Genomic DNA, 16,773 nt, shown 5'->3' on the forward strand with positions numbered 1-16,773 from the left:
TATATTTTAAACGAAACGAATTCTAAAATATATTGAAGATTATTTCCATTGACTTTTAACACAATCCTTTATTAATCAATGTAGTTCAAATATTTTACTGTATCAGGAAAATAATTTCAAATGGAATGTTTTACATGTAGAAAAAGTTATCAGAATATTTGCCTCTTACACACATTTTTGTGTTGAGAAAATGTATTAACCTCGGTCTATGGAAAGAGGAAGACACTGGAAGATGAGAGTGCAGTGGCAATTTTGTGTTTTCTTCACGATTTTAGGTAAAACTAATCTTGACAGTGGGTTGAACATGTTGAATGATAATGTCTTTGTAGTGGTATGTTGGTCATATATTTCTGCTTTGCATGGCTTCTATTCAATTTGACAATTGTTTATGTCTCGTCGCCTGGTCACAGATGAGTGATTGCAAACATCACATGACTCGGTGCCGAGTACATGTACTTCCCAGTACCAAGTACGTTTTTACCTGTAGCATATAAATTTCAATGGGCGTTATCAGCATACATACCATGCAATATGTAGATTATAAACAGGAAAGTCTTCACGTCCTTCTACCAGTCTCATCATGAGGCCGACCACCTGTCTTTACCATATTGACAAATTTAATTTTGTGAATATTTAATGGGCCCAATGAAGAATAGTTAGTTTTCTGTGCAGATTGTTCATTAGAAATTAAAAATTCCTGATAGTGTTGTTTATGAATAAGTACAAAAGCTGAGATGTTTTGTTACCAATATATAAAAAACTGAATATGATTTTCACCCAACAACAAATTTTAAATTCATGTGTAACAGAACTGAACGCCAGCGACCAGGTAAATCGTAATCAATTAGTAGAGCATCCAGTTATAGCTAGCGTTTGGAGGTCCCGGGTTGGAACCCTACCAATCAGCTGGTGTTTTACCTGAACCAAGTCCCTGAAGAACATGTTTTACTTAGGTTTGGAACTATTTCCTGAGTAAATAACGCATGAAATGGGTACTTTCTTTGTACGGGAATAAACAGTAGAGTCTTGAGATTTTGAAAATCAAAACTATACACTCCTGGTATGAAATAAAATGTATGATTCCAGGTGTAAAAAGGTAGGAATTCCTCAGGTGAGGGTTCCCCTGTCCACTGTAAATATCAGGTTTACTACATGTGTACTTATATAATTACATGCTATTAAACCTATCATTTATCTGGTAGGGAAATCTTCAGTCTTTATTTTGATATAAATTCACAACATTTAGTGATTTAGGGGATAGAGTCTTTGGTAATAACATATAGTGAAATAATTAGTTGTTCGAGACCTTAAATATTATTATGAAAATCAGGAAGTTATCTCCCCTGATTGGAACTGTATTTCAAGTTTATTACACTTCCATGGGAGGTCTTTACCTCACTCTTAATATATTCCAACTCCCGAACTGTACAGATATGTAAGCATAACCTCTGTATTGACTGGTTCTTGAGCCTAAGAGTCGTTCACTTGTTAGCTCACCCATTGGGCCTCTTGTTTTCCAGTGTTCTCTGCATTATACAAATGTATACTGGAAAAAAGTATTTGACATGTGACAAATATCACTGTAACATAAAAACATTCCTTTCATTGGATAGGCTGCCTGGTATATGGTGTTCACTGCGAGCCATCAGTATTGCCCAGTGAATGTGCCCCATGGACACGGCTGTCCAATGGAATCAACCAGTACCAGGGAAAGCAGAATAAAGGCATGGACATAGCCTGCAAAGACCACAGCCATGACAAGTGTGAGCAGCTGGATTGTGGAGGCAGATACAACCTAGATGTGAGTTAACATGTGCTTATCAATAACAGGTGTTTCCCTCAGTCCCAACAACTGAAAATCTGTCTACCCCCTCAGTCCCCTCACCAACACAGGTGTCCACCATTTATAGGGGTACCCCTCAGTCCCCTCACCAACACAGATGTCCACCATTTATAGGGGTATCCCTCAGTCCCCTCACCAACACAGGTGTCCACCATTTATAGGGATACCCCTTTAAGTCCCCCAGCTCACCAACACAGGTGTCCACCATTTATAGGGGTACCCCTCAGTCCCCTCACCAACACAGGTGTCCACCATTTATAGGGGAACCCCTCAGTCCCCTCACCAACACAGGTGTCCACGATGTATAGGGGTACCCCTCAGTCCCCTCACCAACACAGGTGTCCACCATTTATAGGGGAACCCCTCAGTCCCCTCACCAACACAGGTGTCCACGATGTATAGGGGTACCCCTCAGTCCCCTTACCAACACAGGTGTCCAACATTTATAGGGATACCCCCTCAGGCTCCTTACCAACACAGGTGTCCACCATTTATAGGGGTACCCCTCAGTCCCCTCACCAACACAGATGTCCACCATTTATAGGGGTACCCCTCAGTCCCCTCACTAACACAGGTGTCCACGATGTATAGGGGAACCCCTCAGTCCCCTCACCAACACAGGTGTCCACCATTTATAGGGGTACCCCTTTAAGTCCCCCAGCTCACCAACACAGGTGTCCACCATTTATAGGGGTACCCCTCAGTCCCCTCACCAACACAGGTGTCCACCATTTATAGGGGTACCCCTTTAAGTCCCCCAGCTCACCAACACAGGTGTCCACCATTTATAGGGGAACCCCTCAGTCCCCTCACCAACACAGGTGTCCACCATTTATAGGGGAACCCCTCAGGCCCCTCACCATCACAGATGTCATTCATTTATAGGCGTACCCCCAAGTTTCCACCCCTATACAGAACAAGAAGGTTTTTGTGGCTGTGCAATATCCATCAGCCATTTGTAGTTTGACAGGTTGTTTTCAATCTCAGTAGTAAAATCACTGTTTCTCAGAAATCAGAAGGATTAAGATATAGACAGTTCATGATCATGTCCCATTTATTTCAAGAGTCAAATCTTAACTTTACTTACATGCTCTCAAGGGTCTTTTGAAAGCAATGCAGTCAACTTTGGTGATTAGTTGACAGCCTTTTAGAGTGGTCGCGATCGGGTGCCACAGTTACACCTACCTTTCACCTAGAGGGCCGGAGTTTGACTCCCTGATCAGATGTGAAAATGTATGGGGTCACCTGCCTCAGACCAGGTGGGTTTTCCCCGGGTACTCTGGTTTCCTCCCACACAGTAAGACCCTTCACACGCTTCCATCATGGCCAACAAGCGTGATTAATATAACTTGTTTTGCAAGTGTTGTTAAACAAACAAAGTTTACATTGCAGAGATTTTCCTACTATTTTTCAACTGGGTTCATGATCCATTGAATTATGAATTTTTGCGCGAAATGAGACATTGAGAAAAACAAAAAATAGTGAAACTCATACAAATTTTAGTTTGTCTTTGATAGATATTACCTTGATATTATTTTTGATTTCATTTTGTTATCTATAGCTGTTTTCTTATTTTTGAAATTGTCTTAATATAGTTTTTTTTTTATATAAAACATGCTTAATCAGTCTAAACTCTTAAGTGACTTCGAAATTGGGAATTTTGCAGTATCAAATTAGGAATTTTCACAAGATTTTTTTCGGCAATAGGTCCTTTAATCTGACCCTGTTTCTATTGCAGAATTATATTATTACTTTGATATGAAGCTCAATATCTTTGTTTCTTTACAGTTTGTTAGTCTGGAGTTAAACGTGTGCATGGGTCTAGTCTTCCATCACTGCAACAATCCTCCAGCTATAGAGGTCAATATACAGCTACCAACTCTAAACAGCACCATCCACAAACTGATAGTCCACAATGACACCATTCCCATCCCAGGTAAATATTAATCCTACGATGAGTCCGCATCGAAACCATCCCCGTCCCAGGTAAATATTAATCCTACGATGAGTCCACATCGACACCATTTCCATCCCAGGTAAATATTAATCCTACGATGAGTCCACAATGGCACCATTTCCGTCCCAGGTAAATATTAACCCTACGATGAGTCCGCATCGACACCATTCCCGTCCCAGGTAAATATTAATCCTACGATGAGTCCACAATGGCACCATTTCCGTCCCAGGTAAATATTAATCCTACGATGAGTCCGCATCGAAACCATCCCCGTCCCAGGTAAATATTAATCCTACGATGATGAGTCCACATCAACACCATTCCCGTCCCAGGTAAATATTAATCCTACGATGAGTCCAAAATGGCATCATTCCCGTCCCAGGTAAATATTAATCCTACGATGTGTCCACATCAACACCATTCCCGTCCCAGGTAAATATTAATCCTACGATGTGTCCACATCAACACCATTCCTGTCCCAGGTAAATATTAATCCTACGATGACTCCACATCGACACCATTCCCGTCCCAGGTAAATATTAATCCTAAGATGAGTCTGCATCGACACCATTCCCGTCCCAGGTAAATATTAATCCTACGATGAGTCCACATCGACACCATTCCCGTCCCAGGTAAATATTAATCCTACGATGAGTCCAAAATGGCATCATTCCCGTCCCAGGTAAATATTAATCCTACGATGTGTCCACATCAACACCATTCCCGTCCCAGGTAAATATTAATCCTACGATGTGTCCACATCAACACCATTCCTGTCCCAGGTAAATATTAATCCTACGATGACTCCACATCGACACCATTCCCGTCCCAGGTAAATATTAATCCTAAGATGAGTCTGCATCGACACCATTCCCGTCCCAGGTAAATATTAATCCTACGAGGAGTCCACATCGACACCATTCCCGTCCCAGGTAAATATTAATCCTACGATGAGTCCGCATCGACACCATTCCCGTCCCAGGTAAATATTAATCCTACGATGAGTCAACATCGACACCATTCCCGTCCCAGGTAAATATTATTCCTACGATGAGTCCGCATCGACACCATTCCCGTCCCAGGTAAATATTAATCCTACAATGAGTCCACAATGACACCATTCCCGTCCCAGGTAAATATTAATCATATGATGAGTCCACATCGACACCATTCCCGTCCCAGGTAAATATTAATCCTATGATGAGTCCACATCGACACAATTCCCGTCCCAGGTAAATATTAATCCTACATTGAGACCACATCAACACCATTCCCGTCCCAGGTAAATATTAATCCTACGATGAGTCCACATCGACACCATTCCCGTCCCAGGTAAATATTAATCCTACGATGAGTCGACATTGACACCATTTCCGTCCCAGGTAAATATTAATCCTACGATGAGTCCGCATCGACACCATTCCCGTCCCAGGTAAATATTAATCCTACGATGAGTCAACATCGACACCATTCCTGTCCCAGGTAAATATTAATCCTATGATGAGTCCACATTGACACCATTCCCGTCCCAGGTAAATATTAATCCAACGATGAGTCCACATCGACACCATTCCCGTCCCAGGTAAATATTAATCCTACGATGAGTCCACATCCACACCATTCCCATCCCAGGTAAATATTAATCCTACGATGAGTCCACATCCACACCATTCCCGTCCCAGGTAAATATTAATCCTACGATGAGTCCGCATCGACACCATTACCGTCCCAGGTAAATATTAATCCTACGATGAGTCCACATCGACACCATTCCCATCCCAGGTAAATATTAATCCTACGATGAGTCCACATCGACACCATTCCCGTCCCAGGTAAATATTAATCCTACGATGATGAGTCCACATCAACACCATTCCCGTCCCAGGTAAATATTAATCCTACGATGAGTCCACAATGGCATCATTCCCGTCCCAGGTAAATATTAATCCTACGATGTGTCCACATCAACACCATTCCCGTCCCAGGTAAATATTAATCCTACGATGTGTCCACATCAACACCATTCCCGTCCCAGGTAAATATTAATCCTACGATGACTCCACATCGACACCATTCCCGTCCCAGGTAAATATTAATCCTAAGATGAGTCTGCATCGACACCATTCCCGTCCCAGGTAAATATTAATCCAACGAGGAGTCCACATCGACACCATTCCCGTCCCAGGTAAATATTAATCCTACGATGAGTCCGCATCGACACCATTCCCGTCCCAGGTAAATATTAATCCTACGATGAGTCAACATCGACACCATTCCCGTCCCAGGTAAATATTAATCCTACGATGAGTCCGCATCGACACCATTCCCGTCCCAGGTAAATATTAATCCTAAGATGAGTCCACAATGACACCATTCCCGTCCCAGGTAAATATTAATCATATGATGAGTCCACATCGACACCATTCCCGTCCCAGGTAAATATTAATCCTATGATGAGTCCACATCGACACAATTCCCGTCCCAGGTAAATATTAATCCTACATTGAGACCACATCAACACCATTCCCGTCCCAGGTAAATATTAATCCTACGATGAGTCCACATCGACACCATTCCCGTCCCAGGTAAATATTAATCCTACGATGAGTCGACATCGACACCATTTCCGTCCCAGGTAAATATTAATCCTACGATGAGTCCGCATGGACACCATTCCCGTCCCAGGTAAATATTAATCCTACGATGAGTCAACATCGACACCATTCCTGTCCCAGGTAAATATTAATCCTATGATGAGTCCACATTGACACCATTCCCGTCCCAGGTAAAAATTAATCCAACGATGAGTCCACATCGACACCATTCCCGTCCCAGGTAAATATTAATCCTACGATGAGTCCACATCCACACCATTCCCATCCCAGGTAAATATTAATCCTACGATGAGTCCACATTGACACCATTCCCGTCCCAGGTAAATATTAATCCTACGATGAGTCCGCATCGACACCATTACCGTCCCAGGTAAATATTAATCCTACGATGAGTCCACATCGACACCATTCCCATCCCAGGTAAATATTAATCCTATGATGAGTCCACATCGACACCATTCCCGTCCCAGGTAAATATTAATCCTACGATGAGTCCGCATCGACACCATTCCCGTCCCAGGTAAATATTAATCCTACGATGTGTCCACATCGACACCATTCCCGTCCCAGGTAAATCTCTCTCCTAATCATACAACATTATCATATAGCTGACAATCCACTGACAGTCCACAATGACACCATTTCAATACCAGGTTATCATTATCACATTCTCTGTAGAATCAAGAATGCAATTTCAAGATGCTAACATATTGACAGAAGTACACGTTTATGAATGACTTGTTCATCTGAAGGCTTGGTTCAGTGATAATTTGCCAACTTAAGTCTACTGGAATATGTTACCAAATTTTCAAATAAATAGCCTGGACAGTCTTCAAAAACCTCAAAATGACCACCTTGAAAATATAAATGACCACCATGATAATCTTAATGACCGCCATGATAATTTAAATGAAAATGAATTTTGAGCCTCTGCTGTAAGCTTGATCATAACGGGTGTATTTTGTTTTTTTTCTTTTTTGTAGGCCTGAGTAGAAATGTTGGCAGAAATCGAGCCGAAGTTGTATTGTATGTGGAACTCATGAGAAGGAACACAACAAGCTTTTTCTTCAGGGTACGCTTGTGTGGAAGTATATATTTCATGACTGAACTAGCGTGTTTATGTAACCCTGGTAAATACTAGCCGCAATATACCGCTCGGCTATAGAGATCTTCTCTATAGCTCGATCGGTTGAGCGTAACACTAGTAAGCCAGAGGTCCCGGGTTCGATCCCTAGCGGAGGCAGTGATTTAAATTTAATTAATCATGTGCTCTGTTACATTGGCGCCCATGTAGGGACCCGGGCAAAAATACTCAACCTTGCTCAACAAGCATCGCTGTTACCCCTGGAAACTTGAGGACGAGTTCTTTCCTGAAGGGGAGTATGTAACCCTGGTAAATACTAGCCGCAATATACCGCTCAGCTAAAGTGATCTTCTCTATAGCTCGATCGGTTGAGCGTAAGACTAGTAAGCCAGAGGTCCCGGGTTTGATCCCTAGCGGAGGCAGTGATTTAAATTTAATTAATCATGCGCTCTGTTACATTTATAAATATCATACACATATAATGTATGATAAAACAGCTGTGATGTCATAAATAATGACATCATAGTAATAGTCATACGATTGTTATGATGATGGGAAACTTACTGTACACGTACTATTTAGCCAGTCTTTTAACTTACCTTTTGAGTACAACTTAGCCAGTCTTTTAACTTACCTTTTGAGTACAACTTAGCCAGTCTTTTAACTTACCTTTTGAGTACAACTTAGCCAGTCTTTTAACTTACCTTTTGAGTACAACTTAGCCAGTCTTTTAACTTACCTTTTGAGTACTATTTAGCCAGTCTTTTAACTTACCTTTTGAGTACTATTTAGCCAGTCTTTTAACTTACCTTTTGAGTACAACTTAGCCAGTCTTTTAACTTACCTTTTGAGTACAACTTAGCCAGTCTTTTAACTTACCTTTTGAGTACTATTTAGCCAGTCTTTTAACTTACCTTTTGAGTACTATTTAGCCAGTCTTTTAACTTACCTTTTGAGTACAACTTAGCCAGTCTTTTAACTTACCTTTTGAGTACAACTTAGCCAGTCTTTTAACTTACCTTTTGAGTACTATTTAGCCAGTCTTTTAACTTACCTTTTGAGTACTATTTAGCCAGTCTTTTAACTTACCTTTTGAGTACAACTTAGCCAGTCTTTTAACTTACCTTTTGAGTACAACTTAGCCAGCCGTTTTACTAATCTTTCAAGTACTATTTAGCAAGCATTTTAACGTTCTTTTGAAGTGCTATTTAGACTTTAGGAGGGGGCTTTATTTGAGTATAAATACGGTACTAAGCTTTCATACTTTGGGAGGGGGCTTTATTTGAGTATAAATACGGTACTTATTTATAAGCTTTTATACTTTGGGAGGGGGCTTTATTTGAGTTTAAATACAGTACTAAGCTTTTATACTTTGGGAAGGGGTTTTACTTGAGGATAACTACTACTGTACAGTACTAAATTTTACACAAGGAGAAAAGGGTTTTTAAACGAACATTAATGTTCGGTTATTGCCATCAAGAACTGGACTGAGAAATATGACCATATTTGGTAGCCACATTCACCAATACGCCATCTACTGTCTGTTTCAATGAAATATGGCTGCCCCCATTGCCTTACGCTTCAAATAATTTACTTACAAAAACACCTTCGTTTTATGTAGTAGTTTTACCGAAAATGTTGAAATGTATTCAGTAGATGTTTTCACGATGCATACGATTTGAGAAATGCATAACGCTAGCGAAATGTGAAGACTAAATGAACCTGAACTTTACGAATAACTCCAGGTCAATATATTTATGTAAACAAATATTGCGCAGGCGCATTCGTCTCCGGATGTTTAGAAAGTTTTGCTCTTCCGTGTTCATTCCAAAACGGCTGACATTATAGCATCGGTCTGCAAATATGTCCGCGATTTACTTAAATGTGTTTTATATATATTCTAGAATGTTACATCATTATCAACTAGATGAATATTTCTATAATTTAGAGAAAGAAATATATCAATAACGGCATACGAGACGATACATTGTATCATACTATAGGTTACTGTACTGCGTACAGTACATGTTTGCGAGAAAGGTAGATACTAGGTGGCATTTGTGGTCAGGGTGACTGGTCATAGCGTTAACATTGTCATCGATGTATTGACAGACGAGGCTAGGACCTGTGCTTGGAACGTATTTACTGTTGTAAGGGAGGTAACTGCAAGATTACGGAAATCAAACGTTAAACCAATTTGATTGGTCGATTCTTCCATGACTTTGGCAGGGGGTTTACAATCGAAGTGACAGATAACTACGGCAATATATTCAGATGATATCAACAATAACACTTTTAGATACGTGTGGTCGGCAGTTGTCATGTTTAAAATGAACAATTATATAGCTTGTTTTTATTTCGGCAAAGTCGAGAATATTTACTGAAACGGACCACAGGTGAAGCAGACTTGGAAATACCGAAACGAAGAAAAATGGGGCTCAATTATAATATAAATTGGCATTATTTTCAGAGAATTGACCCACATATATGTTTTTCAATGCCTAATTGTATCATATGTAAAATATTAGTGGTTTACGAATTTTAAATTAATTTTTTATTGGCGAATCGCGGCCCGATTGTCGTTAGAGTTGAATTACCGAAATGGCCGATAGTGGACCCAAATCGATATTTTTACGAGAGAATGGACCCAATATAGGATCTATTAATCTTTGGTGTGTGTATAGAGACCATATGCATTTTTTTCCTTTACCTGGAAGTATTTTGAAAGAATTTGCAAAATACCGAATTCACGATCAAATTTTCGATTGTGACGAACTACTGAGACGGTGTTAAGTTCATGTTAAGTCAATCTGATTGAAATCAGCTGTTACATATGTACACATGGCTACGTTTACTATGCAATACGCCTACGTATTTTTTTTTCAAAGACGGAAAACGGAAATCCGGATTATCTAAAAACAAATGCAAAAAGACTTGTGATATTCACTTAATTTAACATTCAGCCATTAATTGTTATTTGTAGTTTTATAACTTCTGAAATAGTGTAATCGATTCTCTGTATAATATTGCTGTGGAACTTGTGTTATTTTTCAAACAAATTCATTTTGATAATTTTTTAATTTAGAACGTTCATCAAGTCATGTTCAAGACTTGAAATTCTCGCTACACCATACTTCAAACACAGTAATCAATGAATTGATAAATTGAAAATTGAAGTCAAGCAAATGAGTTAATATTTACCTAAATAATTTTTCAATATACAACACATGTTCAGATGACTATTTGTGCCATGCTGTTACAAGATTTCAGTTATAATTCTAAAATTGAATTAGTATGTAAATATATGTTATACTGTCAATATCCACAAAGCGAGTGTAGTCTACTGTACTCGGTCATGCCGTAGATAGCGGTACATATACGTACTGCTTACATCTAGTGCTTACTTGTGTGAACTATAAATCAATAACAAAAATAATTCATATATTTCTATATATGACTTCACAAATTATGCGGTGTCTGAAGATCTGAATGAAGTGAATAAACGATGTATTACATTATTTTTTATGAAATATTCAAGTCATAGATCATTCTTTTTTTTAAAGTAATGATTTCAGGTCCATTTTGGTAATTCAACTATAACGGCAATTAAAATACTTCTCGTTTTTTTGTTAAAGCTGGAAAACGGAAATCCGGATTATCTAAAAACAAATGCAAAAAGACTTGTGATATTCACTTAATTTGATATTCAGCCGTTAATTATTATTTGTAGTTTTATAACTTTTGATATATTGTGATTGATTCTCTATATAATATTGCTGTGGAACTTGTGTTATTTTTCAAACAAATTCATTTTAATAATTTGTTAATTTACAATTTTCATCAAGTCATGATCAGGACTTGAAATTCTCACTACACCATACTTCAAACACGGAGTAATCAATGAATTGATAAACTGAAAATTTACCTTAAATAATTTTTCAATATACAACACATGTTCAGATGACTATTTGTGCCATGCTGTTACAAGATTTCAGTTACAATTCTAAAATTGAATTAGTATGTAAATATATGTTATCCTGTCAATATCCACAAAGCGAGTGTAGTTTACTGTACTCAAAGTCATGCCAGTAGATAGCGGTACATATACTTACTGCTTACATCTAGTGCTTACTTGTGTGAATAAATCAATAACAAAATGGTTCATATATTTCTATATATGACTTCACAAATTATGTGGTGTCTGAAGATCTGAATGAAGTGAATAAACGATGTATTACATTATTTTTTATGAAATATTCAAGTCATAGATCATTCTCTTAAAAATATTGATTTCAAGTCCATTTTGGTAATTTTACTATGACGGCAATCAGGCCTAGAATGGCGAATAAGCCCCTAATATTTTACATATGATTAATTTTGACATTGGAGAACATAAAATTGTGTGTCCATTCTCTAAGCACTGGTAGAATGTACAGAATAGAGCTTCATAAATATATTCTCAAAATTACTAATTACCCCGGTAAATATAACATTTTACATAAACATCCCATGACTGATGGTGAACTTAAACTTGCAAATCTCCTGTGTCATTCCAATTTTGATATGTGTAAATATATACACGTACTGTATATATATATATATATATAGTTATAGATATGGAATGCTTCACAATTTGCATACAGTTATGGAATCTTATAACACCCCCAAAAATGTTCTCACCACATAAAGGTGTGATTTGTGCAATTACATTGCTGAATTATGTGGTTCAGTATGATTGGATGATCAACATTGGAAAAGGACAATAAATAGGGAATGTGTCGTCCCATCGAATGGACTGTAATCTTTGTGATCAGGTTTGAAGTTGAAAATGAATCTTGAAGTTTTCTTTTCCTGTTTGCTGAATTATTCGATGAAGATAGTCTTTATCTGGTTGATCAACATTGGAAAAGGACAATAAATAGGGAATGTGTCGTCCCATCGAATGGACTGTAATCTTTGTGATCAGGTTTGAAGTTGAAAATGAATCTTGAAGTTTTCTTTTCCTGAATTATTCGATGAAGATAGTCTTTATCTGGTTGTTATTCTTTATCACATTGTTTACCATCCTGTAATTATACCAGAAGTTTATCTTCTCATATACAGATTTATTAACATCAAATGATTCCTGAACAAAAGGAGTCAAGTTTTTTGTTTTGAAGTACCATAAATGCTTGAGTACAGTTTCAATAGGATACATTCCTAATTCGGGCCTTGATTAGCAGCTCTGGTTTTGGTTTTCAGTAATTCTTTATGTGTGTTTCATCATATTAAGTTGAAATACAACTATGTATGCCAAACTAACGATGGAACTAGACTAAATTTAGTTCATATTAGAAGTTGGCATCAATAAGGTCACAGAGTCCTGGCTGTATTATAACTGATGATGCCTTCCCGAAAGAAAGAAGACATATTTTATTTTCATCGATCCAAGATAGATCAACAAACTTCCAATTTCAATTAGGACCTTACAGAAACATGCATGTGTACAATCAAATCAGAACAGCTGCAAACATTTCAAATTATTTGCAATTAATTCCTAAACCGATATCAGTAAATTTATCAACTTAAAACTAAGAAGATTACTGATTTTGCATTAAACAATAATGTTCGTTTACAGTACTTCCAGTACTTTGATTTGAGGATAAATACAGTACTAATTTTTTACACTGTGGAAGGGGGCTTTATTTGAGTATGAATATGGTACTAAACTATTACACTTTAGGAGGGGGTTTATTTGAGGATAAATATGATGCTAAACTTTTATGCTTTTGGAGTGGGCCTTATTTGAGGATAAAATAAAGTACTAGACTTTTACACTGTGTGAGGGTGCTTAAATACGATGCTAAACTTTTACACTTGGGAAGGGGCTTAGATACGGTACTGAACTTTTATACTTTGGGTGGGGGCTTAAATACGGTGCTAAACTTTTATACTTTGGGTGGGGGCTTAAATACGGTGCTAAACTTTTCCACTTTGGGTGAGGGCTTAAATATATATGGTACTAAACTTTTACACTTTGGGAGGGGGCTTTATTTGAGGATAAATATTAACAGTACCAAACTTTTACATGAGGTAACAGGGCTTGTGTTTCAGAATGAATATGTTAATAAACACCAGAACACACAGGTTTAACTATGAGAGAAAGGAGCAATGTCTAATTATATACTTACTAGTATTGTACAGAAAATCTAGTAAGTCACATAAAAAACTTCTGATTTTAATGAAAACTGTGCTTAGTTTGAAATGAAATATTGACATGTGTTACTACAGATGTCGGGACGTGTTCGTCTGACAACAACCGTGTTTGGTCGTGAGATCACAGACTGGCCGGAACATTTACAGAGAGATATAATCACTATTGACAATATCCCAGTGAGCAGATGTAGCACAACGACCAACGCAACATTGTCACCACTCAAGGTGTGTGATGTCAGCGATTACATCGGGACCGCTCCGGACTCAACCGTAAAACCTTCTACACCAATCAAAATCACTTCAAGTATGTTACATAATTGACATCAACGCTTATGATTAATTTTTGAAAATGATTTTTAAAATTAAAACTTGTTTTTTGTACAATTCTACTGATCTTTTAAGAGATTCTTTTACACAAAACAATGCGCAAAGTCATTGGCCGTATTGTGATGTCACATTTTTGCGCCATTTACGGAAGTTTTTTTGTTAGAGATATGAAAAAAAATCTCAAAGAAAGCCGCATTCTGCATACAAACAATGGAAAATTAATTATTCTTGTTGTAAAATAAAGTTTAAATTCACAGTACACTACAATAAATCCTGTACATCGGGATCGATGAGACAGTCCCAGTGTGGTTACGGCGAAGCCTGCATCAACAATCGCTGTCTGTGTGCCTACGACTACCAGTTATCCTCTCATGGTGTCTGTGATTTTATCGGAAAAACAAGACCGGGACGTGAGTTATTAATAAGTGTTTATCATTGTTACATAACATCTGAAGCCATTCACAACAATTTAAGTATGATTTCCATCTACTCAAACTTATCTGACTCATATATGAATATATCTTATAATCTGCGATGAAGTCGAGGAGAGCGTATAGCAATGTATTTGTTTGTATGACTTACCACAAATGTTTTTTAACATAATTTTTTTTTTCATCATAAAAAGTTGTTTTTTTTTTTCTTTTTTGTTAAATTTTAGTCACATTAAAACCATTGGTCTTTGAAGGATATATTCCAGGTGGTACATGTACAGAACACTTGTTTACTCTACTGGTATTATACAGAGTTACGGTTCTTGATGGTCAAAGGTTAATGTGGTCCACCTCTGCATTAAGACCACCCCACTCTTAAAACCACCTTCATTCAGTCCCCCCAGGAAGTAGTTATGGAGATATTTCACTGTACGTACGTTCAATCATTTTGACTTGTCTTCACTTTTTTTTAAAAATCATATAGCTGTTTAGTCAGACAAAATCACACTTACATTCTTTCACATACAAAAATTCCAAATATTTCCCATTCTTTCACATACAAAAATTCCAAATATTTCCCATTCTTTCACATACAAAAATTCCAAATACATGTATTTCCCATTCTTTCACATACAAAACTTCCAAATATTTCCCATTCTTTCACATACAAAAATTCCAAATATTCCAAATATTTCCCATTCTTTCACATACAAAAAATCCAAATATTTCCTCATCCAAACACGATAGATTGCTGCCTATCAGAATCCTCAGGGTCACATAATCCATTTGATTTGTAGGTGTTCTGATATATGTGTTTTTATGACGATATGTAACATGTTATGTAGGAGGCATGGCAGAAGTTCAGAATAATGAAAGTAAAGGATTTGTGGGATAAATGTACATCATATGGTAAAAAGAGGCCCAAGTGGCCTGTTTTACTCACCTGGATATTTCAGTGATCATTGGAAAATACAATTAGAGTACAAATTTACCTCTGTTTCCCATGTTGGGCCCCTACTGTCCAGGGTCTGGGTTTATGCAAAATTCAGTATCCTTCCCCCAAGGATGCTCCTGATAAAATTTGGTCAAAATCCTTTATGACAAGTAGCAATTTAAAGGAAAAGTTGACAGATGACACACACCACACCATATCAGTTCACCGCTCCTTTGGGCCAGGAGAACTTAAAACACTTCTGGAAGATTACATGCCATTTCACTCTGCTGATCCATTGTTGACCAAACCTTACTTTCAGCTGATTTACAGATAAAGCAGTATTTTTCAAAAGATTGCTCCCTAATTGAATAGAACTAATTTGACAATTGACATATGACAATGATATGGAGCAGAATTAATAAAAAAAAATCTCGATACCCTTAATACACAGCACCATTCATCCCCTATCTCCACCACCACCACCACCAACCCCTACCCACACCACACGCCATCACCATCCCCCCTCTACCACCACCACACCACACCACACACCACCACTACCACCACCACACCACACCACACACCACCAACCCCTTACCACCACCACACACCACATGCACCACCACCAACCCCCTACCACTACCACACGCCACCACCACCACCACCAACCCCCTACCACTACCACAAGCCACCACCACCAACCCCCTAATACCACCACATGCCACCACCACCACCCCACCACCACCACCAGATAACTACCATCATCCCCACCCACACCACCACCACATCGTACACACCACCACCACATCGTACACACCACCACAACACCACCACCCACCACCACCACACCACCACTACCACCAACCCACACCACCACCACATCATACACACCACCACCACACCACACCATCACACCACCACCACACCACCAACACCACACCACCACCACCAACCCCCTACCACCGCCACACAACCACCACCATCAATCTACCAAACTTACCTATTGATAACTTGGACTCATCTTTTTCAGCTATACTAAACATACCTATCAGTCAATTGGATCCATCCCAACCAGGGGTGCCTCTGTCTGCGGGACAGAATCAATCATCGAACCCCACCAAGGTCAATAGTAAGTAAATACGTACTTAAGATAATTACATGTAACTCAGTGGGCAGAGTTACAACAGTGGACAGGGGGTTACTACAGTGGACAGGGGGTTACTACAGTGGACAGGGTTACAACAGTGGACAGGGTTACAACAATGGACAGAGTTACAACAGTGGACAGGGTTACAACAATGGACAGGGTTACAACAGTGGACAGGGTTACAACAATGGACAGGGTTACAACAGTGATTAGAGTTACAACAGTGGGTTTTAAAAAGGG

The 16,773-nt window shown here is 38.5% G+C and overlaps 1 protein-coding gene across 1 annotated transcript; it reads left to right on the forward strand.

Moving 5' to 3' along the window:
• The first annotated feature begins 205 nt into the window (after positions 1–205).
• LOC117315855 lies at positions 206–16,523 on the forward strand. Its single transcript, XM_033870260.1, has 7 exons — positions 206–275; positions 1,614–1,801; positions 3,632–3,779; positions 7,399–7,487; positions 13,770–13,998; positions 14,279–14,431; positions 16,417–16,523. The coding sequence occupies exons 1-7, from the start codon at positions 209–211 to the stop codon at positions 16,521–16,523; spliced, it is 981 nt and encodes a 326-aa protein (XP_033726151.1). The 5' UTR covers positions 206–208.
• Positions 16,524–16,773: the final 250 nt, after the last annotated feature.

Source organism: Pecten maximus, chromosome 17 (assembly GCF_902652985.1).
Source record: "Pecten maximus chromosome 17, xPecMax1.1, whole genome shotgun sequence".
NCBI lineage: Eukaryota > Metazoa > Mollusca > Bivalvia > Pectinida > Pectinidae > Pecten > Pecten maximus.

Coding starts and splice junctions, on each gene's coding strand:
- LOC117315855 (XM_033870260.1), top strand. CDS start 209: ATGGAAAGAGGAAGACACTGGAAGATGAGAGTGCAGTGGCAATTTTGT. Junction 276..1,613: donor TGTTTTCTTCACGATTTTAG/GTAAAACTAATC, acceptor TTCATTGGATAG/GCTGCCTGGTATATGGTGTT. Junction 1,802..3,631: donor GAGGCAGATACAACCTAGAT/GTGAGTTAACAT, acceptor GTTTCTTTACAG/TTTGTTAGTCTGGAGTTAAA.